Below are 23951 nucleotides of genomic sequence, written 5' to 3'. Positions count from 1 at the left end.
GCCTTCTCAGACTTTCCCTAACTATTCCTTCTACGTATGTCACATAGGATAAACAGTTAATCCTATGAACTTTTGGTCAGGATATCCACTCACAGTCCAACTCATGCTTTTCAAATCTTTAGCTTTTCTTCACCAGAGCTTCTGATGACTAAAAAGCTAAAGCTGAGGGGAAAGTGCATCATGTATTCATTATGACATTCATGTTATGCCCCACCTCCTGTTCCTTTTTTTCATCATCTTGGTAAGAAAGATGCAAAATGGTGGACATTGTTGGACATGGCTGAATGGGCAAGGGGAAGTCTGTCACCTGGCCAGGCAGTTGAACCTTGAATGGGTTGACTTGATAAGAAGAACACACCCCCACCCCAAGTTTTGAAAGGTTCCCTTTGCTGTTCCCATTGGCCATCTGTTCTGATTAGGAGGGGGAACGTGCACTTTCACTCACATCCCCCAAATGGGATTTAGAGACCTAGGCTTAGATCCTAGTAAGGAATGTCTTTCAGTTCTCTGGTTGTTCCCACAGTTATCTTAAAGCTGCAATTCCATAATAAACAACAAATACCAATAAATGAATGAAAGTATTAATTGCTCAGATCAAATGTAATGAGGCTTCCAACTTAGAAGTAATTTTTTGTTTTTGTTTCAATTTTGCTCCCAGTTCCAACTGCCTGATCAGAGAACTTGGGTAAGTTTTCTACTTATATTTTTGATTAAAACAATGTACTGCTGTACCATAAATTAAGTACAAAGTAACTTACACTTGAAATCATAGTGTACTGACAAGTACCATGTGTAATTTTTTATTTTGTGGGATGTATAGCTGCTGTGAACAGTTAAAAAAACAACCTAGCGTTCCCATGTTACAGTCTCTTTTTTTAATAATGTTTAATAAATTTGAATTTTTAAAAAGTTTATTCCACATTGTGAGATAGCTTAAGTCATTTCAGGCTGAAATGGAACATCTTCTGGTTCTCTAGGGCCATTTTTCTTCTGTCCAGTTTCATTCAACATTATTCCATTAATCAGAATTACTGAACATTTACTGTATACGAGGCTATGCTAGGAATATACTGTACAAAGTATAAGTTTTATGCTAGGTCCTGCTACAAAGAAAATAGTGTCTTCTCTCTGGGAGCTACAGGTGCCAGGGGAGTGAGAATGCGGCATGATCACAGATGAGTCAATACAAATTACAGACAAAATTATTTGCAGTGAAGTCAAAGGGAACAGGAACAACCTGTTCAAGGAGATGCTATGAAATATATTGGGGATAAGTGTAATGATTTATTCTTGGGGGGGGTTCAAAAAATCAGTTCCTCGACCCTAGAAATTCCTGTTGTCAGTTAGGAAAATTTCATGGCAGTCAGGTGGCCAAGGTTCTAGATCCTTGAACAAACAGGGTTTTGTATTCTGCAGGATTAAAGACTAAAAAATGTTTTTACTGGTCCAGATTAAGGGGTTAGTTTCATAAACTGATATTAGGTTTGTATCGTGCTCCTTTTATCATGGTCAAAGTGATAGTAAAGTGAAATGGGATTCTGACTTTTTGGAAAATCAAACAAAGATTGTGCTTTAAATACCCACCTGACTGATGACTATGTGATGTTCTGTGTACTCTGCCGCATCAGTTAGCTAATAAGCGACCATTGCCAGAGACGTCTTAGCATCAGTAAATGAATTTGTGGTACAGGTGTATTTTGCTAGGACTGGAATTGTATCAGTTGTCATTCCCCTCAAATATAGCCGATGAAAGGAAAATGGGAGAAGTTAAGTGTTCTGCAAATAATCTACCCTGCCCCACCTCACCCATTCATTCTCTCCACCCTCTCCCTCAAAGAGCCAGTTTTAATTCAGGAGAAAGCAGCAAAGCTCCAAAACAGAGATCAGCTGTCTTATTAAAATATCAGGAGGACAGTAATGAGTATCATTCCAAGAGAGAAGTCCAGCCTATTCTTTCTGCTTCCTCTTGGTTTCTCTTATCCTGTCTTTCTGTTTTCTTTTCTCTTTGGTGACTTGAAATTGAAAGACTATTTCTGACCCCTGTAATTCAAAAACTAAGCATGTGGGACTTCTAATTCAATAAAATGGAATAGGTGAATTTGCCTTCGGTCTCTTCCTGCCTTTGCTGCTCACCATCTCCCTTCAATGATGCCACTTGAATATTTCTCCTATCTTTTTTTTTTCTTTAAGCCATTGTCTGCTTATAGCTTAAAGTGTTGACATCTTAGGGTTGTTTTTCATTTTAACAGAGGACTCAGTGACTAGAAAGCCTTAATGACTTAAATCAGGTATATCCACATGTGACCCTCAAAGCCCATTTATATGCCATTATTACATGTTATTATACTCATTGGTGCTAGGGGTGACATTATAATCATAAATAAATATTAAATTCTATATGTGACCCTTGACAAGCTTTTGTTGGGTGATGAGACCCAGAGGTGCTAAAAGATGTGTGTATATATATATACACACATATATACATATATACATATATATACATATATGTATATGGAATAATCACATTTTCACATTTGAGCAATATGACCAAAAGTAAGGGGCGGTACTTTTGGGCAGAGGATTTCCCAGGTGCCCCTCCAGTCCTGCCTATCACAACTGCCTCCGTTTTAAATAGCTAGCTGATTTCAGTTTTCATACACTCCCTTTGATTGTCATTGTTGCACTACTTGCCACTGAAGTCATCTAGAGATGATCTTGGATCCTCTGGCCCCACTAACTTCATATTAACTCAATACATATTGAGCTTGAATATTAGACCTACTGACTAATCTGTTCTACTCATCGTATGTTCCTTACTCATAAAATCTAAGCAATTTTATAAGGATGACCATGGAAAGTAATTCTACTGAAAGAGGTCACCATTTATTCCTGCCTTTTTAAATAAATGCTTAAATTTCATGGTCATGATTTTGAGATTTGTCAAGATAAGAAGCAATAAAAATAGGAAACTAAGATGGTCAAACTTTTCCCATAAGTTATTTCTGAGACTTGGTTGTTTTAAGATAACACCCGAAGTTAAGGGCTATCATCTCTTGTAATCACATTATCACTTCCATCATTTTAAAGGGAAACTACTCTGTTTATGTCACCCATTTTCAGCTGCTCTATAATAAATTTTAAGATAAATGTTCAGGGCCCTGTTGATCTCTTGCCTGCTAAAATGTTTACAAAAGTGCTTGTTTTTATCAGACCAGAGTGATGTCTGTATTGGGGGCAGGAGCTGGGGAATTATGGCTCTATTTTGAGTTTGCGTCAATATAAGGTTAATAGTCTCTTAGGGACCAGGAAGGGGAGTGAAACGACTTCCTTTTCCAGGGTCTAGTCGCTGATAGCATCGACAACTGTTATATATGTGTAAATCAAAAAAATATTGTTCCATGTAAAGTCATTTACGGATCAGAGATTAGAAGACATTAATGGACCGTAGAGTAGTGACTTTTCTGAATATATCATGTGACTTTTGTCCCAATTTTTCTTCCCCTTCTGTTCTGCCTTCATTTCCATGTTATCTTCTGCCCCACCTCCATTTGCTTCCTTTCTTCCTCCTTCCAAATTCTCCTCCTTTTTCTCTTCGTTCTTTTCCTTCTCTTTTCTCTCATCATATTGTTATATGTTACAAGAACATGTTCATCTGCTGGGCTATAATTAAATACTATTAAATACTATTCCACAAAGACATCAAATGTGCTCACTTTTAGATTACACTTGCTAAAATATATGTCCCCAGCTTCCCAGTGCCTATGTAGGTCATTGTCCCTTTCTGGGGAACAAACAGCTTTGTCTTAGGCTCCATAGTGAGGGGTCTGGATTCTAGGAGAGGTCCCCACGTGTGGATTTATATACCAGATGGCATTTACCAGGTCTGAGACACTTCAGCTGAGTGTATTGGGCATGTCCCCTCTGCCCTTTCAGCAAACCTTGGCATGCTGACTCTCTATATCCATGGGCAATACCAGCTCTCTTGGAAAGCATGGCAAGTGTGAATGAAGATGAAAGGCAGGCTTCAATGATAGCTTTTGTATGTCTTTATCAGTTTGTAGCAATGAGCAGAGGGAGTATAAATTGGACCAAAATGTGTATATGTGTGTGTGAGAACTGCCACTCTTCACTCTCTTCACTGTTCCTCCATCCTTCCCATCCCATCCCCTTCATCTCCTTTTTATTTTTGCATAGCATCCTCAGAAGCAGAAGAGAAAGTAGAGGGAGGAGAGGAGGAAGGGAGTGGTATTCCTTCTTTTCTTTCCCCTACTATCTTTAAGAATTACTATTTATAGGGGCGGCTAGGTGGTGTAGTGGATAGATCACTGGCCTTGGAGTCAGGAGTACCTGGGTTCAAATCTGGTCTTAGACATTTAATAATTACCTAGCTGTGTGGCCTTGGGCAAGTCACTTAACCCCATTTGCCTTGCAAAAAAACCTAAAAAATATTACTATTTATTCAGCAATCGGCCCCATAATATTTCTTTTTGCAGCTAAAGGAGTATTTGAATAGGAAAGGATTGAGACATCCACAGTCATATTCTTAAATAGCCACTTTAAAAGCAGGATGCCTTTTCTGAAACAGCTAGATTGCCTTTTGTAAGTTGGAGTTCTTGTTTCTCCTCTGTGGGACCGGGAGAATACAACTAAGGACAGTCAAGAGACATTTACATTTTCATTGTAAAATGTAAGGCATTTCCCAGAGAAGTATGGCTGAGTCTTTGGGGGTGGGGTGGGGAGTTGATCCTAAAATTATTTAGCACTGTGAGAGAATGAAACTTGGGGGACTCCCAACGACTCTGTCTTTATCTTGTCTGTATCTAGCTGTTTGCCTATCGTCTTCTCGATTAGAATTAGAGCTCCCAGAAAGTGGGGACTGATTGTTTACTGAAATGTTAAAATTAAGTGAAGCATTTTATTGCCATCAACGATGGACACCCCAGTAAAAATCCCAGCATGGACCCCTCATTCTTGCTCATTCCTGCCCATCCACTGGATGGCCAGACGTCGTTTTCAATCCCTTCATCGATTCCCCAAGAGTAGGATATCACATTGGCTTTTTACAAGGGACAATTAGAAAGATTCAGGGCAGTAAAAATCCCATCATCAACTATTTTCCAGATGGATGTTGAATAAACAAGCTCCAAGGTCATCTAAAAAACACAGAGGGTGGGCACTGGAGGCTGATAATGCCATCTCTGTGTCGAAGCAGAATCAGCCCCTCTCCAAGGGCCATCATCATCACATCTCTCTGCCCTGTGATCAGCACCCGTCAGAATCCTTCATATTGACAAATGTGCTGTCCACTCGCATCTGTGGAGAATGTTTTAGCAGCTGAGTGATTATGAATCAAACCCCTGAGCTTATAGCCTGGACTGCTTTCACATTTGCCGTCTGACAAGTAAATGTATCTTGACTTCCCTCTGAGATTTTTTTTTTTTTGCACAGTGTTTGATGAAAGACATTTGGCAAATTGGCAGTGGTACCCTGTATGTTGCAATTTGTAGCTAGCATTAGGAGTCTGAGCATGAAATGGGAGGGCAGGCCAGGCCAGGGGCTAAAGGCGGGGAGGGGGAAACACCACCATCACCCAGAGCTAACTAGAACATGAATAGTCATTTGGACCATCCAGTCTAGGATATTTGCTTGTAAGGAGGGAATTGGATTCGGCTCACCCTGCCACAGCCCCTGTCTGGTTTCAGAAACAAATGGCATCCTGTGTCGCCTTATGTCTGTAGAGCATACATTTCATTCATTTCCCACTTAAATATGAAATATGTTTTTTTCCTTTTTCCCTTGGGCTCCAAGGGGCTGGTGCCTGGCTCTCCCTACAGCACCCATCAAATGTGATGCAGCCAATTCCGGTCTTTCTTTGTTTGAAGTTGCTTCTCTACCCACCTTGTACCCCCCTTTTGCCCTAGGCCCTGTTTTTGCCAACTACCTTTATTTACCTCCTCTGTCGGTCTCTGCTATGTCTTTGAGAGGTCCTTGAAAAATTTTCCTTGGTAATGACAGAGAATGTGAAATATTCAGAAATGAATGACTCAATGCTACTCTCTGAAAGTTTCCTTCCCCAGCCTCCACTTGAGATGTGATGGTTCAGGTCTAAGTCTTTTTTTTAAAAAAAACATGAAGCGCACCCAGAAGCCAACATTCAGGATGACTTTGGGAGGTGCAGATAAGAGAGGAGGATCCTACCAGCCAAGGTGCCAACAAGTATGTTAGGTTCCCTTTCAGAATGGTGACCAAGGGGGACCAAAGGGCTCTATCCAGGGGATGTTTCCCAAGATTGGTCATGAAGTAAAGCAGAGTACTAGTTTTGAGTTAGAAAAGCCTTTATTAATTATGAAGCTTACAATGTGACAGACGCCTTGGATGAAGAAAGTCGAAAAGTGCTTGCCTGGGGGAGGGAGAAAGGGCACATAAACATGCAAGAAACTATCTGTCTTGAAAGTATGTGCTCTGTAAATGGCTGGTCATTACAGGAGGAAACATTTTAGAAAAATCGGGGTTCAAGACTTGCCTCTGACTCGTTCTTTGTGATCCTAACCAGTAACTATTGATGCTCCAAGGAAACTTGGAGAGAGTTTGGGCTGGAGTAGATAATAGTAAATCAAAAGATCCAAAGGGATTTGTAATTTCACATAGAACAATAATTCCTATGCCCTTCACTCCAAAGTAGCCTCTTTATATGTATGTATGCTTATATGTGAATATACAGATATACATATATGTATAGATGCCAACATAAGTTTTGTTTATTTTTATACATATTTTTGTATGTACTTCTCTCTCCTGTTAGAATGGAGGCTCCTTGTGAGTGAGGTTTCTTTTGTTTTCTATACTTCTTTCTATCCCCAGGACTTGGCAGCATACTTTCCATATTGCTAAAGATTCATCAGTACACCACTAGTGTCTTAGATTCTGTCTAAAGATTTGTCTCTTTACCCTGTCTTCTCTTTTTTGATATTTTAGTAATATTATTAATATTATATTGCTATTACCAGCATCCACTAGTGTTTCAGATTCTGTCTAAAGATTTGATATTTGATTTTTTGATATTTGTTGATATTATTGAATATTATATTGATATTACCAGCACATACTAATGTCGCAGATTCTGTCTAAAGATCTCTTTATTCTGTCTAAAGATCTCTTTATTCTGTCTTACCTTTTTTGATATTTTATTGAAATTATTGAATACTATATTGATATCATCAGCACCCACTAGTATCTCAGATTCTGTCTAAAGATATGTCTCTTTACCTTGTCTTCTCCTTTTATAATACTTTATTGCTATTATTAAATATTATATTGAGAGAAAGGCTTATTGATAAGGTGGCTCCTTTCATCGCTAGGAGACCAGTAATGGAGCTGACCTAGCCCTACCATGCATTCCTTGGACTGGAGATGGGAATAGTGGACTTATAGAGAGACAATGGCCAATACTACAGAAAGCTCTAGCCTTGGTCTCACACTGAACTTAGCATTCTTTGGAAGATGTATGATTTGACTTTTAGGCTTGTGATCTCCAAGGAGGCAAGTAACTGGCCCAAGGGTCTGGTCCTTGACTTGGAATCAACAGGATGGGTTCAGATGCTGCCTTGGACCCTTTATAATTTCTGTGACTCTGGACAAAACTCTTAATGTTTGCCTCAATTATTTCAACTGTAAAATGGAGGTAATGATAAAGGGCTTTATAAGACCTTGGTATTTTACATCTCAATTTCTTTTCTATAAACTGGGAGGGGGTCTTTTCCTATGATCCTATGTGCAAAGTCCTGAGCTAGATACTAGCAATGCAACATGGCAAACCACCCATAAATAATAATGGTCTTATTGCTCTGCTATGTCATTATACTCATTTTATAACTAAAACTGAGACTGAGACATTAAATAGTAATAACAGTATTAACCAATAGCATTTTTATTGTGCTTGAAAATTTAAAAAGCACTTTTTGTTGTTTCCTTTAATCCCCACAATGCCCTGTGAAATAGGTGTCATTGTTATTCTCACTTTACAAATGAAATTGAAGCCATGATTTGCCTTGGTTCTCATGGCTGGGGAGGTAGTTGAGGCAGGGTTCAAATTCAGGACTTCTGATTCCAAGTCCAGTCCTCTAACCATTATTCTGTGTCATATATACTTGGCTATTCACTTATCTCTAAAGAGAAGGTCCTAGGGTGATTGTCAGCTGTAAAGTGCTATCAGAATCATGGCATCGTGGTCATTGCTTTGTGTGGCATCCTATCTTGGAGTGGTAGACAAGGTGACCAGCCACTGATTGTATTGAATTTTTTAAATTCTCAGATGTCCGCCATTGAAAATATGGCTGAAAAACTAGAAAGCTTCAGTGCTTTGAAACCAGAAGGCAATGAACTCATCCAGTCTGTTCCCTCCATGTTCAACTTCAGAGCCCCTCCAAATGCTCTGCCCGATAACCTGCTTCGGAAGGGCAAGGAACGGTATACTTGCAGGTAATTGCCAAGTTCACTATTACAGCCTTTTCTCCTTATTTATTTTGGAAATGATTTTTGATTAAATGACTAATAGAGCTCGTAGTAGGTCTGTAGCTTCTCAAAGTACTCTTTATATAATGAGACATGAAAACGGTGATCTATATTATGTGAAGTATTTAAACCAGGCTTCTCAGAATTTTGATAAATGAGGTTGAAAATATTCTGCGTCCTATCTACTTCTTATATTTCCCTGCCACTTTGATATGGATGAATTTTCTTTCATAATGAATTATTATAAACCTTAGTCCTACAGTCCTCCGGCATCCACAAATGACAATTAGAAGCAAAGCCAACCGGGGTTCCACATATGGTCTGGCCCAGAAGAAGGTTCTAGCAATCGGCAGCCTGCTTTTGTCCTAATTAACTTTATCATTTTTGACTTGTCCCAGGAGAGCTGTGCTATCTGGTGCAGGCATATCCATTTATCTGTTCTTTTGGAAAACATGTCACCTTCTTTCAAGGAAAGCTTTTATAGGAGCATACCTTGATGGATGAGGTCCTAGAGTCTTGTCCGATCTGATACAGCTCAATGTACAGCACATTGTCACTTTGGCTGACTTGGAAAATGAGTTGAAACGTTTGGAATCAGTTTGCATCAGACTGAAATCACAAACTACTCATCATTTCCCCCTCCCTTTCAATCCAAGTTCAGTCTCGTGAACAGGAGAGACATGGAGTTAATAAAAATGGAACTTTGGGGTCATCCCAACAAAAGCCAATTTTTCCTAATTGTTTACTTGTGCCCATGTCTGACCCCACCCAATGGAGCTATCATATGGAGAATTGTTTATAGCTCAAGGCAGCTTTGCTTTTCTTTTATAATTTTAAATACCGAATACATGCAGGATTAATTACTTTAGGATTAGGCATCTGCTTTGTTATGCAGGTCAAATGGGGTAAAAAAGGACTATAGTGATGACATTCTCTTACAAAAATTTTTTAATAACAGATATTGTGGCAAGATTTTCCCAAGATCAGCAAACCTAACACGTCACTTAAGGACACATACTGGAGAGCAGCCATACAGGTTGGATGATACATTTTGCTTGATTTTCCTTTGAATCTTTGTAATAATTGTAATAATTGTTGTGCATATATTGGCAGCATGTTCATATAGGGCCATGTCAGGGGAAATGTGTGGAATTTGACTGCAAATGTGCCCACTCATGACTTTGGGGTCAGAGTTGGCTCAGAATGGGACCCTAAGAAAGTCACTTCCATGCTATCTGCCTCTGGTTTTCCCATCTTTAAAAAAATGGAGAAAATGGCACCTTCCTCCCAGTGTCTCTGTTAGGATCAAATGAGATAATATTTCTAAAGTGGTTCACAAACCATAAAATAGTATTATTAGTAGTAGTTGTAGTGTCATGGTTCCAAAACAAAATCATGAGACCCAGGCTCTCTTTCTGAGGATGCCCAAAGAATGATTCTTCTCCCTGATCTCAATGAGAAATTCCCCATCTCTGAAAGAAGTCCATGATGGTGTGATGGATGGATGTCAGGGGACATTTCTCAACTCCAAAGTGGATTGGGGGGGTATCTGCAGCCTTAGGGACTGCGAGGATCATCGACAACCAAAGGTCTGATTGATAGGAGTGGGGGGGAGAGAGAGAGAGAGAGAGAGAGAGAGAGAGAGAGACAGACAGACAGACAGACAGACAGACAGACAGACACAGAGACAAGAGACAGACAGACTGTGTGTGTGTGTGTGTGTGTGATAGAAGTCAGATAAGAAAAACAATCTGAAACAATAGGATTATAGATCTCAAGATGGAAGAGACCTCAGAAGTCATTTAGTTCAATCTTTTACTTTATATTTGAGGAAATTAAGGACAGAGAGGTTAAGGGGGACAAAGGTAGAAATCTGCAAGGGTGGGATATGAACCTGCTGGGTCATCAGGCCACATTCTGAATCACAGAAGAACATATTCACATGCATACATATACTTACCCATGTACACATGCACAGCAATGAACTTTCGAACTCAGTCATTGCCTCTGAAATTTTAAATTAAAGATCTCTTGGATAAAAACCAACTTATTATCTTAAAAAAGAAGAAAGAAAGAAACAATCCATGATACTTGTTTTGTACTCTGTGGAGAAAAGAGATAAATTCCATCAGTTAAAGAGAAAAAAGAATACACTCCCCCCCCCCATACCTTCATGATAAGGGAGATGAAGTAGGATCTTACATCTGATTTTATTCCTTACTGAAGAGATACTTTGGAGTAAATGACGATGTCCTAGCCTGACTAATGATGAAATCATGATGGACACAATAGATAATTGCTTTTCAGGAAGGATGCCCTTGTTCAGGATTACACCACACACACACACACACACACACACACACACACACTCAGAAGAAAAGCAGAAGAATTGAAAAAGAGGGAGAGCACCCAAGGTCAAAAGTTCTTGGCCATAGGCCAGGAAGGGAATTTGGAGTAGCCATAGAACGACTTAGTAGAGCTTAAGAAGCAATCCTGGGAAGGCTTTAGGGCCCTCAAATCACTCCTGAGTATGAAAATTGATGCTTCTGGTGCACAAGTGATAGACTCCACTTCTCACGTTGGCACGGTATTAAAGACTAGAATTGTTTATTGCTGGGTTGGGGAAGATAAATGAAATTTCCTTCGGGATTGCCAATCAAGAAAGCTAATTCCTCAAGAAAAGATTTAATCAGACTGTGATTCTGAATAGAGGGAAAAAAATGGCCTTCTTACCTTATTTGAATATTAGAGGGAATTTATTTCATGTTATTTTTCCCCCCACAAAGTGTTTAATTGTATTGAATTGGCAGGACATGAAGTAACAGAATTGTGATTTACTTTTTAAGTTCCTTAACTTGGCAAGGACTACTTTGAAAATATCAGAATTAATTCACCCAACTCATTTCAGGCAATAAATATTGTTTGGTGTTTTTTTCATAAAAAGTAATTTTAAAACATAATAGCCAATGAGTAGGGGAATTGGAATCACTGTTGTGACTTTAAACTTCACACACCTTGATTTTCTAAAATGCAGTAAATAGAAAGAACCTCTTTCAAGCAATTGCCAGACAGTTTAAAATGCCAGCTATGTGCCAGTTACTGTTTCAGAGGTTGAAAGCAGAGAGAAGTAAAATTTCCCCTGCCCTTATAGGCCTTACATTTTATTAGGAAGAGACAGCATGTACAATAATAAATATTTATTAAATACATCCAAAATAAATACAAAACCACTTTAGGAGGGAGAATACTGGAAGCTGGGAAGGTGGTACTCCCTGACTTGTAGAGGAAATGAGATATGAAGGAAATGAAATGGTTGAAATGAGGACAACGGAAAGATTACAGGGCAAGATTCTGTGGGCATATAGATCTTTTCTTTGAGGTCTCTGGTTGCTTTCATGAAATCTGGTAGTCTCTGAATTAGAGAAGCATCCTTTATTTTGATTGAAAATATTCTGGGCCTGTTTGGTTTGTTTCAGATGCAAATATTGCGATCGATCATTCAGCATATCTTCCAACTTACAGCGACATGTGCGAAACATCCACAATAAGGAGAAGCCATTCAAGTGTCACTTGTGTGACCGGTGTTTTGGTCAACAGACCAACCTAGACAGACACCTAAAGAAACACGAGAATGGGAACATGTCTGGTAGGTGATCCATTTTATCAATCAGCACCATGTGGTATTGGGAGATTGTTGGTATCATTGACTTTGAGGATATATGGATTTGAAATCTCAAGGCTCTGTTTCCAACAAATTCCAATTGTACTCATACTATGCCATGAAGAGTCCAACATTTTGTGGGTACTTCTATTGGTTGAGATTATGACAAATTTGGAGCTTTATGGTCTAGCATATGTTCATCTCTGTAGGCAAACAAAATATGAGAGAGCCTATGTATCAGTCATCATACCAGATTCTGCTAAAGAAATAGATAAAATGATCTGAATCCCCCCAGAAATTAACTTTCTATTGTTGTCCAAACCCAGAAGGGACAGGTCCATGGCAAAAGAAAAGTCTCTCCCGTAATGGCAGAGCAACAGTCTTTTACCATATGACTTATTGATGCATAAGAAATGACCAGTGGAGATGTTGGATGGATGACCAGCTTGACAGCTCTCAGATTAGATCCACTGGAGATGTCTTTTTGTATCTCCCCAGGCCTGCAGAGCTTCAAGGAGCAATTTTGACTAGAGTTTATTGCTAAAATAACCAGTGAAGGATGTCCATGGTCTGGGCAATGACCTTTCCTGGGAAACACCTCACAGAGAGAAAATGTCCATTCGTTCAGGATGGTTTTCAGAGATACTTTACCTCTTTGCAAAATGTAGACATAAATAGAGATATTTGATATGGATATGAGGTTTTAGGCTTATTCTAAAGAATGAATGAATAATATGGGGTCATTGATGTATGGATTATATATCATATATTCATATATGTGAATAAAATATAAATAGAATATATATATTATTTATGTGTATATATCTATATCTATCTATAAAAATATGCATATAAATGAGACTTCATTACTAATTTGTGACTGTGAAACAGGACTGCTTCTTTGAAAAGATGCCATAATGTTCTTAGTCAATGGTACTTGCAATTAGTGCCCAGTTACTGTTCTTTTGGATTATATATTCCTTGTGACTCAGGATGGTTCTGAACCATCACCGAATTACACTCATCCTACAGAACTCTTTGAATCCTTCCTCTGCCTCTGACTACTTCTGTGACTTCAGGCAATTTATTAACTTTTCCCCAGAGCCTCAGTTTCCTCATTTGTAAACAGGGGATAAGATTGCTTACAGTACCTGCTTAACATGCTATGTTGAAAATGCTTTGTAAAAAATATTTTGTTTGGTGTAAAGTACTATATCAATATGAGCTTTTACTATTGTTCATGTTATTTTATATATCGAAATACTTGTTAACTGGTTGGACAGCTGTTTTGTTAATCAAATGAGATAATGGATAATAATGCTTGGCAAGCAAGAGTTGAATATTTACAATATGTGTGATGTTCACATATGTATATAAATTATGTCTTAGTATTTCATAATAATAATTCAGAGAATATCTAAGACATGTTAATTCAATTGAAAAAACCCTTATTAAATGCCTGTGATGTATGAAGAACTGAGCCAGGTTCCATAAAGGAAATTATCCTTGTCCTCAAAGGATCTATCATCAAGATTTTTGCCTTCTTTGTCCCCATTCTTCCATCATGGGATTATTTAATAATTAATGGGGGAAGCCTGAATGATGGTGGTATTGACCCTCAAGAGTTACTGTTTTTTTCCAATGCTTCTTACAGACAATTCACCAGAATGTTGGGGAGAATTCCTGACCTTGATTTTAGCATTTTTAAAAGCTAAATGGCACCAATTGAATCCAGAAAGTTTAAGATCCGGTACAAAAGCACTCAACTCATGAATTGCATCTTTTATCATAATGTAGGTACTGCGACATCATCACCTCATTCTGAACTGGAAAGCACAGGTGCCATCTTGGATGACAAAGAGGATTCTTACTTCACAGAAATCCGAAATTTCATTGGAAACAGCAACCATAGTCACCAGTCACCAAGGAATGCAGAGGAGAGGTAAAACACAAATTGGCTTGAAATGTAATTTAAAAAAAATTGTGAATTTGAAGCACAAAAGTAGAATGAAATTTTATGTCATTTGTTGAGTTTGAACCAATTCTCAATCCCTAGGCAAGGTGGAAGCAATACAGAAGTGAAAATAAAACAATCCTTTCAAAGAGCTTATATTCTGTGGGGTAGGGGTTACATGACATAGATATTTTTTTCTCCTGGAGGCAATAATGAATCACTGGCTCTTTTTGAATGGGAAGTGTTACCCATAGTCCAGTTTAGGGTTTATGAGTACCAACTTGATGAATATGTAAACTCTTCCATAGAGAAGAGACTAAAGACAAGGAGACCATTTAAGAAAATGTGACAATAGTCCAGGTGAAAGGTTGTGAACCAGGGTAGACCTGAAGCAGCCTGGTGGTGGGAGCTCAGCCCTCCTCAAAAATAAATGGAAGATTCATTACCAGTCAAAAATTATTTGGTTCATTCAAGAGTACTAATGTCTATGACTTCTGTGTCACTAAATGAGTGATCATTATGTTGGCAACTGCTTCTGGCTGTCTGGTAAACAGACATATCATTTTGAAGTCCCTACCCTGAAGTGCTTTAGCCCATGGCAACTGAGAACCCATAAGTATAGGCCCCTGGTTGTCATTTATTGAGTTAGGTCTGTTGTTCTTGCATTAACCATCTTATCTGTTGTCACTATTACTAATACTATCCCCCATTTTCCAGTCATCATGGATACAAAGAAGAATTCCAACTGATAGAAACTAAACTCAAATAATGATAATAATGATAGTAATGATGATGATGATGATGGTGATAGAAATATTTAATAAAGTGCTTATTAGTTTTAAGCATTGCACTCTATTGATCTTCACAACTGTCTTGGGAGGAAGTTGCTATTTTGATTCTCATTTTTACAGATGAAGAAACTGAGGCTAACGAGTTCAATGACTTGCTCAGGATCACACAGCTAGTAGGGGAGTGGGGTTGGTTTTAAACTCAAGTCTCCTTGATTCCGAGCCCAGCAGTCTAGTAACCTAGTTAATAGATATTCCTTTTGTTTAATATTTTAGAGGAGCTCTCCACACTCTTCTTATCTGTTGTCAAATGTCCATTAGGGTAAATTTGGGGGTAAATGCATTTGGCTGTAGAGTCACCTAAAAAGCCTCCGACTACTTCTGATTGTTTAGTGAGGATAAAATTGTGGCCATCCAAGGGGAAAGGAAATCAGAAACCTAGTGCGTTTCATATTAAAAAGCATGTCAAATCTGGTACACGCATGAACCTTCAAGGGCACCAGGAAATTTGATGAAAGCTCCAACTTGTCAGTGTCTACAACTGAAAGCATCTTTCAGTTTGGTTCCTGGTATAGAAAAATCATCATCAGGAATCGGTGATTGATGGCAGTCTCACAGAGTGATTCCTGGGCTACCTATGCGGTCCCAGGGATGTGGCAGTGGAATAGAAGGGGTGGGGGATGCTGTTTGCAGCAGGGGAGGTCAAGTCTCATTGTGAATCCTTAATTGGTGATCAGGGTGTGTGTACACATCTGGCCTTAGCATCTCCGAAGCAGGATGTGAGCAGGATGAGTCACTCAGGGTTTCCTTTCTTCATCTGACCCATCAGATTGTTTTGGATGACTATTGTGTCCTCTGGGAATGACCAGCTTTAAAAGCATAATTAACAACATTTTGACTGGCATAATAGCTTATGACCAACAGGGTGAGGTCCAGTTGAAGGATGCACTCTTACAATCAGATCTGCGCTCAGCCCCCAAATTAGGTGGATCATCTCCCCCAGGGGAAGAAACTTAGTGGGGTCTTTGAGGATTCCCCTTCTAGGATGACCTTGGTTCAAGTTCCTCAGGTGTATAATTCCTTGAGATTATTCATAGTATGATAGTTGTGGATCTCTAATGGTAGTTTCTTCACTGGGAAATCTCTGTTGATAAGAACCATAGGTCTGAACCAGAAGGAAAAAATAAATATCCCCAATAAATCTTCAAGTATTTATAACCTTTGAGAGAGTCTCCATGGGTTAATGGATAGGGAAAGCAGTCATGATTTGAAAAGATTGTCTCAAGTCCTCCCTTGCCACATTCTACTTATATTAGTATCCTCTGCAAGTCCCTTAACTTGAGAAGATTGCTTTCCAAGCCTAGAAGGTGCTGACCTGCATCAGAGGAAAAGGAGCTGAAGGTCCTTCATGTGGCAGGTGAAATAATGGGCTTTGTTCGCTTCCCTATAAGGGGTGCCCCACCTTGAACCATCTGATACATTCTATTACCAGGCACCACTCTTTGTATCAAATTAGAGACACTCCTAAAATAGGCTTTTTGGTGATTTTTCTAATTCAAAACATACCTTGATTTATTGATTTTAAAGTGATCACAACGCCTAAGGTGTCTATAGAATATAATAAAGAAGAATCCTCCAGAATTATATTGAAGATAGAAATTGTTTTTCAAAGACCTGATAATAAATTTAGTTTCAGTTGTTACAGCATCACCTGGTTTATTCATTCCTTTATTTATTGATTGATTGTATTTTTGTTCTCTTAAAGAATGAATGGAAGCCACTTTCAGGATGATAAGATCCTGGTGGTTGGGCAGAATTCAGACTTGCTGGATGATGAAGAAGCAGATGATGAAGTGTTGTTGGATGAAGAAGATGAAGAAAATGACATGGCAGGGAAATCAGGAAAGGAACCAATGTCAAGTAACCTACATGAAGGAAACCCCGAGGATGACTATGAAGAAACCAGTGCTCTGGAAATGAACTGTAAGACGTCCCCAAGCAGGTCAGTCAGTGAAACTATCACAGGACATAGTCATTAGGATTTCTGTTTTCCTTATTTTTTTGAGAACAATATTTTGGTTTGATTTATGAGTGATGTATTCAAAATAATCCGAAACAATGAAAGTTATTCAGAAACTGCATTGTGTGGATAGATCACTTCAATGTAATTATTGATAAGATCTCTAAGTATATAAATATATTCATATTTGTGGAAATGTGATGAATGTGTTAGGCAAGACTAAAGAAAATGGCATAGGTACCATTTTCTGAGATTATGCTTATAATACTCAAAAGAAAAGTAGAGATTTGAAAACTGTCCAGTTAATTTAATCATTGTACAGTATGTGTACATTTTGAATCCTGTCCTAGTGATATGACTTGCTTGCCTGAGCAAAAAGGACCAATAATTACAGATATTTCCTTTATCTAATAGAAGAATAATCTGTCTCTACAGGATAGATTATACTCAGACATTATCAGAGCAGATTTCTACTCATTCAAAACATCTCCTTCTCTATGATTCATCTTGTCTGTGTCCATCCAGGACAACTCCATAGAGGTTCCACTTAATGCATTGCAGGCCTTGTGGACACCAGTGCCACACTGGGGTAGTCTGCTGGGGCCATCATCCCTCACTCTCACTTCATGGTCACCCCACCTTCTTTTCCAATCACTCATTTTCTGGATGACAACTTTTGTTATTTTTTTACTCACTTCTTGGATGCTAATTATCCTTAGGCACACACTTAGCCTTACTTGGGCTTATCATGCATCTTTCCATTGCCCAATGGGTCACCTGCAATTGTGTTTCCTTGGATCTGGTTGTGGTGCCCCCTGAATTGTAACCATATAGAGTCATGGATAGAATTTTGCATGAATATAGGAGGACTAAGAAAACATGAATGATCATATCATCATCACTGACCCATGAGAGATTAAGAAAAGAAAATTTTCTGTAAAATACTTAAATTTGGAGTTGTTTTCCCCATTTTCATCCAGATATAAGGCATGCTAGGCATTGGATTTCCCACAAAAGCCAGGTATGCCTGGGCTAGGAAATCAGCCATTGTTGCCTTGTTTACTTAGCATGTCATTGAAGTCTGTATCCCACATCCATCCTTCTTCACCAAGGCTATTAACTGATATTAGAGGAAGGTGTTTTCTCAAATGGGGTGCCAGTAACCAACTTCAAAGGATTTGAAGATGGAGATACTTTGCCTCCTGCTGAAAAATAGGGATATAAGGTCTTGCCAATTATAGAAGCTCATATGAAAAGAGATTTGATTGATTGACAAACTGAGAAAAAAAAACCCACTAAGCTTCCCCATTGGTTCATTTTAGGTATAAAGAGGAGGAGTATAAAAGTGGACTTTCTGCTTTAGATCATATAAGATACTTCACAGATAGCCTCAAAATGAGGAAAATGGACGAGACTCAATATAATGACGCTGAGCTGTCTTGTAGTGCTTCCCATCTGCCAGAGGACCTTAAACAGCCGCTATACAGAAAGTCCAAGTCACAGGTGAATATTTCCCCAGGTTTTGACTTCAGAGAAAAGTGTTGGCAATGTGTGTGCATGAGAAAAAATCCAAAACACAAAAAAACAAAGACACAAACAAAAAGTTACTTTTCTTCTCTTGCTCCAGAGACCATGAAGCTGTGGACATTTCTGCTAAATGATCATGTCATCTCCAAAGTTGTTGATCCTGTGAAGGAATTTGGCATAGGTAGTTGCTAGGACAAAAGTCAGATGGCCCATGTGTATTGTGAGGCCTGACTTCTGTTTCCTTGTTCTCAGCAGCCAAGATGCAAGCCTCTTTCAGGAGGAATTCCCACCTCCAACCTTATAATGACCTCTCACTTTCCAGTGAATTCCTTCAGTTTTTGGCTAGAACACCATATTTTGCATGTTTCCCTGATTACGTTGAGATTACTTTCCAGGGGTTTTGAGTTGGTGCAGTGTCTCTCCAAGGGAGTTGATAACAAGATGAAGGCAGGCGTTCTCTCCTCAGCTTCGTTTGGGTTCTTCATTAGCCTTAGTAAAATACTCTATAGTTGTTTTTTCCCCTGATTCCACTAAGCTTTTAGGTGGCACCATGGATGGAGTGTTGGACTTAGAGTCAGGAAGATTGGAATTTAAAGCTGGCCCCAGCTATTTCCCAACTGTGTGACCCTGGGCGAGTCACCTTACCTTTTAGCCTGTTTCCTCCTGTAAAGCATAGATAATAATATCACCCACCTGCCAGGGTTATTTGAGAGAATCAAATGAGAAAACATAGGTAGAGTGCTTTGCAATCTTAAAGCACTGTAGACATGTAGCTATCATTATCATCAACACTATTCTTATTAATTACTAATCATTGAATGATGAAGAGCTACCTAGAGAGAAAAGAAATGGAGGGCAGTGGAGGAAACAGTTACCATTTCTTATGATTGATATTCCACAACACATCTTTGGTTCCATAGTATGCTATCAAATCCTTTGGTGTTTACCACTGATAGGAATCTCTATTTCTCTGAGGAAACCTAGTTTCTATCTTCACTTAATAGTAAAAGGAAATCAGGACTATTTCCATAAAGCCCAAATGCAATGATTATATATAGTTAATACAATAAATATGGGAAAATGGGACATTATGCTATAATCATAAGCAGAATGAGGTATAAAACATCTCTCTTGTCTGATGTTATCTCTGATATTATTCTGTGTCCATAGATACAATATATCTTGGCTTAAACTAGAAATATGTAATAACTAAAGAATCATTCATTTAACTTGACATGTATAGACAAAATAACCAGTTTAATGGTATTTAAACTATTTCAATAAAAGTGTCATGTAAACACATCCTCAAAAACCTATCCAGGTCAGGCATGATACATGGCTTACTTTGCATTCAACCTTAGCCATGAGATGATGAATTAAAAGCTGGAAGGATGGAGATGATTGAATAGATTTCCGCCCCTTCCCCCAGCCCTTTACAATGAGGAAATGAGGAAACTGAGACCCAGGGAAAGTGAAATGAAATGTCCAAAGCCACATAAGTCATTAGCAAGAGAGTAAGGTATTGAACTTGGGTCTTCTGAGTCCAAATTAAGCTTTATTTCTAATATATTATAGTGCCCTGTAGAGCAGAAACTGGAGATTGGAGAGGATGTTGGCTTTACCTTCATCCCATCCTCTTCAGATTTTTCCACGTGTTTATATCTATTGATGAATTCAGTGTCCTCTGGTTCCATTTTCTCTACTTCACTAGTTTTATCTTAGCAAGAAACATGTCAGAGGGCCATTGGAAACCCAATGGGAACCAGAAACTTCAGTAGACTGAGAATGAGATACAGGATTGGGACCTTCTGCTTCCAGTCTTTCCTTTCTCTAATCTATATTCCATCCAGTTGCCAAAGTAAACTTCCTAAGGTACAGATAGGACACTGTCACTCACCTTCTCAAGAATATTCAGTGACTCCCTTTGCTTCTAAAACAAAATATCTGTCCCTCGGTTTGGGATTTAGAGTTCTTCACAAGATGGCCCAAACCTACTTTTTCCTAATTTATATTACATTCATTCCATTCCCTTATTCGATATTCCAACAAATTGACCTGTTAGCTGTGTTCACTGAGCTAAGCTTAGCTTTCCATTTCCTGCTGCTGCCGTTTCTTTACTCAGACTCCTCCCTCATTCCTGGAATATATTTTTCTTTCCTATCTGCCTCTCAGAAACCTTAGCTTCCTTCAAGACTATTTCCTAAGGGAAGACTTTTCTGAACCAGGGAATAGTGTTCTCTCCTCCAAAATCCCAATTATCCCAATAGGCAAGTATTATTTGATTTTGCTTTTGTATAACCCCCCCTTGACTGGCACAGAACTTGTTTTGGAGCAGATGCTTTGAAAATGTTTGTTAAATTGGATATTTTTCTTGAACATCTTGTATGTGATCTTTTATTCTTTTGTATGACCAATTTTTTTGTCACAAAAAAAAATACTAGGAGTCATCCAGAGAAGCAAGGATCTCTTCTGTTGTCTGATATATTGAGTGGCTGTCTTCCCACCACTCATGAATGTGCTTCCATTAATATGAAGACTTTGAGGTCATGTCTCCTCATGGAAAGTACTACCATGGTTTTTTAGTTTCTATAAAAAAAATTTTTAAAAATCCCCCCACCCCAAATAGTCTGAATGTCTCCGGGTTGATTTTAGAATCTCTCCCATAGGATCCTAGAATTTAAGGCCAGAGGAGACCTTCTTCAGAGGCCATCCAGACCCACTCCCTATTGTAGAGCTGAGGAAACTGAGGGGCAAAGCCAAGACCTATTCAGTTTGGCACCTCCAACGATGTAACTTTGGTCCCTCAGTGTTTCAAATGATATAACCAAAACCTCTATTTTATTTCTCTTGTAAAGTCTAAAAAGAGCAATGAAGCTATAGCATTCTTTTGTTTTTTTAAGTTAGAATGTAACTGAGGCAACCCTGCCTTGCACTTTGCAAAGGATGTAGCTCATAAAAGAGAAGAATCAGTAGCCCATGCTCTGTCCTGACATAATGCAAACTTTGGGTTGGCACAGAGATGGAATTACATTTCAACCACCCTTAAGTTATCCTGAAATATATGTTTTTATTTGTAGAAATGGATTCATTTGCCAAAGAGGGATTGCCCATTTGCGATTTAGAAACCTGAAATTTAGCAAATAGAGAATCAGAACTTACCAATGAAGTTAAACATAGGGGAATTTATAGAAATAAAGCCTATTATGTACATGTACATACTGACACATACATAATTTCTGTAAATGATAAAATTTATGTGTTAGGAATCAACTTTTCCTTTTAAACTTTTGAATTGCCATCTTTAAAACTGTTAACCAGTGCAGTTTATTTTTGACTATATTAAAAAGAAATGCCATAGTCCATGGAGCTGGATCCTCAGTGATTGTGTCCAATCTCCTAATTTTACCATGAAGAAACTGAAACATGGAAAGGTTAAATAATTTGCCTCAAGTAACACAGTTAAATGATATTGGAACTGGAATGAGAAACCCTGCTTTCTAGACTTTGGTCTAATGCTCTGTCTCCATCTGAATTGCTTTTATAATACAAGAAAGTTTTAAAAATTATTTTTGTCATTTTTTAAAGCCCTGAATCATCTTTTCTTTGAAAAGCTCCCAACTTCTAATTTCTAAATTTTCGGGCACCTCACAAATTGGCCCATTTTGGTGTATGAGTCTTAACCTAGCTACCTAGGAGTCTTTGAATGGGACTTGGCAAGAGCTTAAAGATGCTCCTAATCTTCCTTGAGTCTTAGTATACATATATATATTATATATATTTATATATGTATGTATGTAAATATAGATATAGATATATAGATCCAAATACATATAGATAGAGCCAAATACAGCCAATCTAGATGTTATATCTATATGTATTTGGATTGACTGGGCAAGGTTAAGATTGAGAACGGCCATTCCTAGGGTATTGCTGTTGGTGTTGCTGAGGCAGCTTGCTCCCCACAGAGTCTCCCGGATGTCTTTGGGTTGATGGTAGTGTGGATGAGCCCTTCTTTGGCTGCCATGACTTTAGTTTGGTGACAGCAAGAATCGTAACCCAGCTACATGCTTTAACACGACTCAGAGCAATAAAAATGCTGCCTAACAACAACATTTTCCTCTTGTTTACCAAGGACGTTGGAATGTCTTTGGCAGGACTCTCAGTGATTCCACATCAAGAGCAGTGTGACAAGCCAATTCAGGGATGAGACCAACATTGGCAAATCTGCAGTGAAAAGTTCACTCGCAAGTCAAGGCTTAAATATTGCACTGGGATATTTTCTTTGGCACTACTGAGGGATGCACTGAAGTGTTATTCAGGACTTGGCATGGCAATGGGGAAGAGATCTCATTTCCTCCCTGAGCACCCGTCTGCTTTCTGCCAGGCAGGTACTGGCTAAGTTGGTCAGAAAGTTCTGGAATTTTTCATTTTTTTTATCCATCCACCTTCAAATATGAAGTCTTCATCACTTAGACCTTGGCAAGCATGGGATATGAAGGAATAGAGTCTGACCCAGGCATCGGGAGACACCCGTTTTTGTGTTGACTTAATAGATAACATATCTTTTAACGGCTTCTGTGTGCCTCAGTTTCCCCATCTATAAAAGGAAGTAAGTTGGATTGTCTACTCTCTAAGGTCCTTCCCAATCCAACATTGTTTGGGTTTACAAATGATGACCTTTGGCTTGTGATAACAAGAGGATAGGTCTACGATTGTCCCTTATGTTCTGTGGTGACTTTTTTTTCCCGTGATGATGCTGACCTTGGCTCTGATTTTTTCCCCATAGGCCTATGCTATGATGTTGTCACTGTCTGACAAGGACTCCCTCCATTCTCCATCTCATGCTTCTCCCAACATGTGGCACAGTATGGCGAGGGCTGCCGCGGAATCTGGTGCCATCCAATCTCTCAGCCATGTATGACCTTGTGACGTCCAACTAGAATTGGGACCAAGTCCAATCCAGTAGCATGGCTCTTCCATAGAGGACTATTTAAAAAAGACTGCTGAGCAGAATGCCTTATAAATCTGCCGGGTCACCCATTTAAAGTCTGGTGACCTTAAACTGAATAATTTTAAAAAAAAGAAAGAAAACGAAAAAAAGAAACTATTTATTCTCAATATTTTGTTTTGCACAGCAAAGGCAGCTGCTGACTTTTGGAGGATCAATGCGACTCAAAGAATGAAAACCTTGCTGGGCCAGAGGTGTCTTCCAGTTCACCCAGCTCTGGGGCGGGCGGGTGGGTGGGGAAAGGGAGGGAGTTGAAGTGGTGGCATTGATAATACATATGAGCACTCCTTTAAAAATCAAGAAACTAAGTCTTTTCTACCAGATCATTTGACACATGATTGGGAACAGTTGCTTTTATCTACATTATTTTTCCCTCTCTTTGTTAAAGATTTATGTAATTTAACCCTTCAAAGACTGAATTAGTTGTATGAAATGCACACTCGATTATTGTAGAATCTGACAACAGGGAGTACTTGGGTTCT

The 23951-nt window shown here is 38.7% G+C and overlaps 1 protein-coding gene across 9 annotated transcripts in view; it reads left to right on the top strand.

Annotated features, from left to right (window-relative positions):
• MECOM (MDS1 and EVI1 complex locus) overlaps positions 1-23685 on the top strand; it is a 679763-nt gene extending 656078 nt beyond the window's left edge. For 6 of the 9 annotated variants that reach the window (XM_074190863.1, XM_074190862.1, XM_074190866.1 and 3 more), the window contains 8 exons: positions 659-685; positions 8312-8478; positions 9470-9547; positions 11988-12157; positions 13970-14114; positions 16680-16916; positions 18257-18437; positions 23248-23685. In XM_074190863.1, the coding sequence (XP_074046964.1) occupies positions 659-685; positions 8312-8478; positions 9470-9547; positions 11988-12157; positions 13970-14114; positions 16680-16916; positions 18257-18437; positions 23248-23382 (1140 nt within the window). In that variant the 3' untranslated portion in view covers positions 23383-23685. The remainder of the gene's footprint in view (positions 1-658; positions 686-8311; positions 8479-9469; positions 9548-11987; positions 12158-13969; positions 14115-16679; positions 16917-18256; positions 18438-23247) is intronic. The other 3 variants (XM_074190865.1, XM_074190864.1, XM_074190867.1) reach the window with 2 other exon arrangements.
• Positions 23686-23951: the final 266 nt, after the last annotated feature.

The sequence above is a fragment of the Macrotis lagotis genome, chromosome 6 (genome assembly GCF_037893015.1).
Source record: "Macrotis lagotis isolate mMagLag1 chromosome 6, bilby.v1.9.chrom.fasta, whole genome shotgun sequence".
Classification (NCBI taxonomy): Eukaryota; Metazoa; Chordata; class Mammalia; order Peramelemorphia; family Peramelidae; genus Macrotis; species Macrotis lagotis.
The sequence above is the reverse complement of the archived record's forward strand: the minus strand, read 5'-3'. Positions and strand labels throughout refer to the sequence as shown.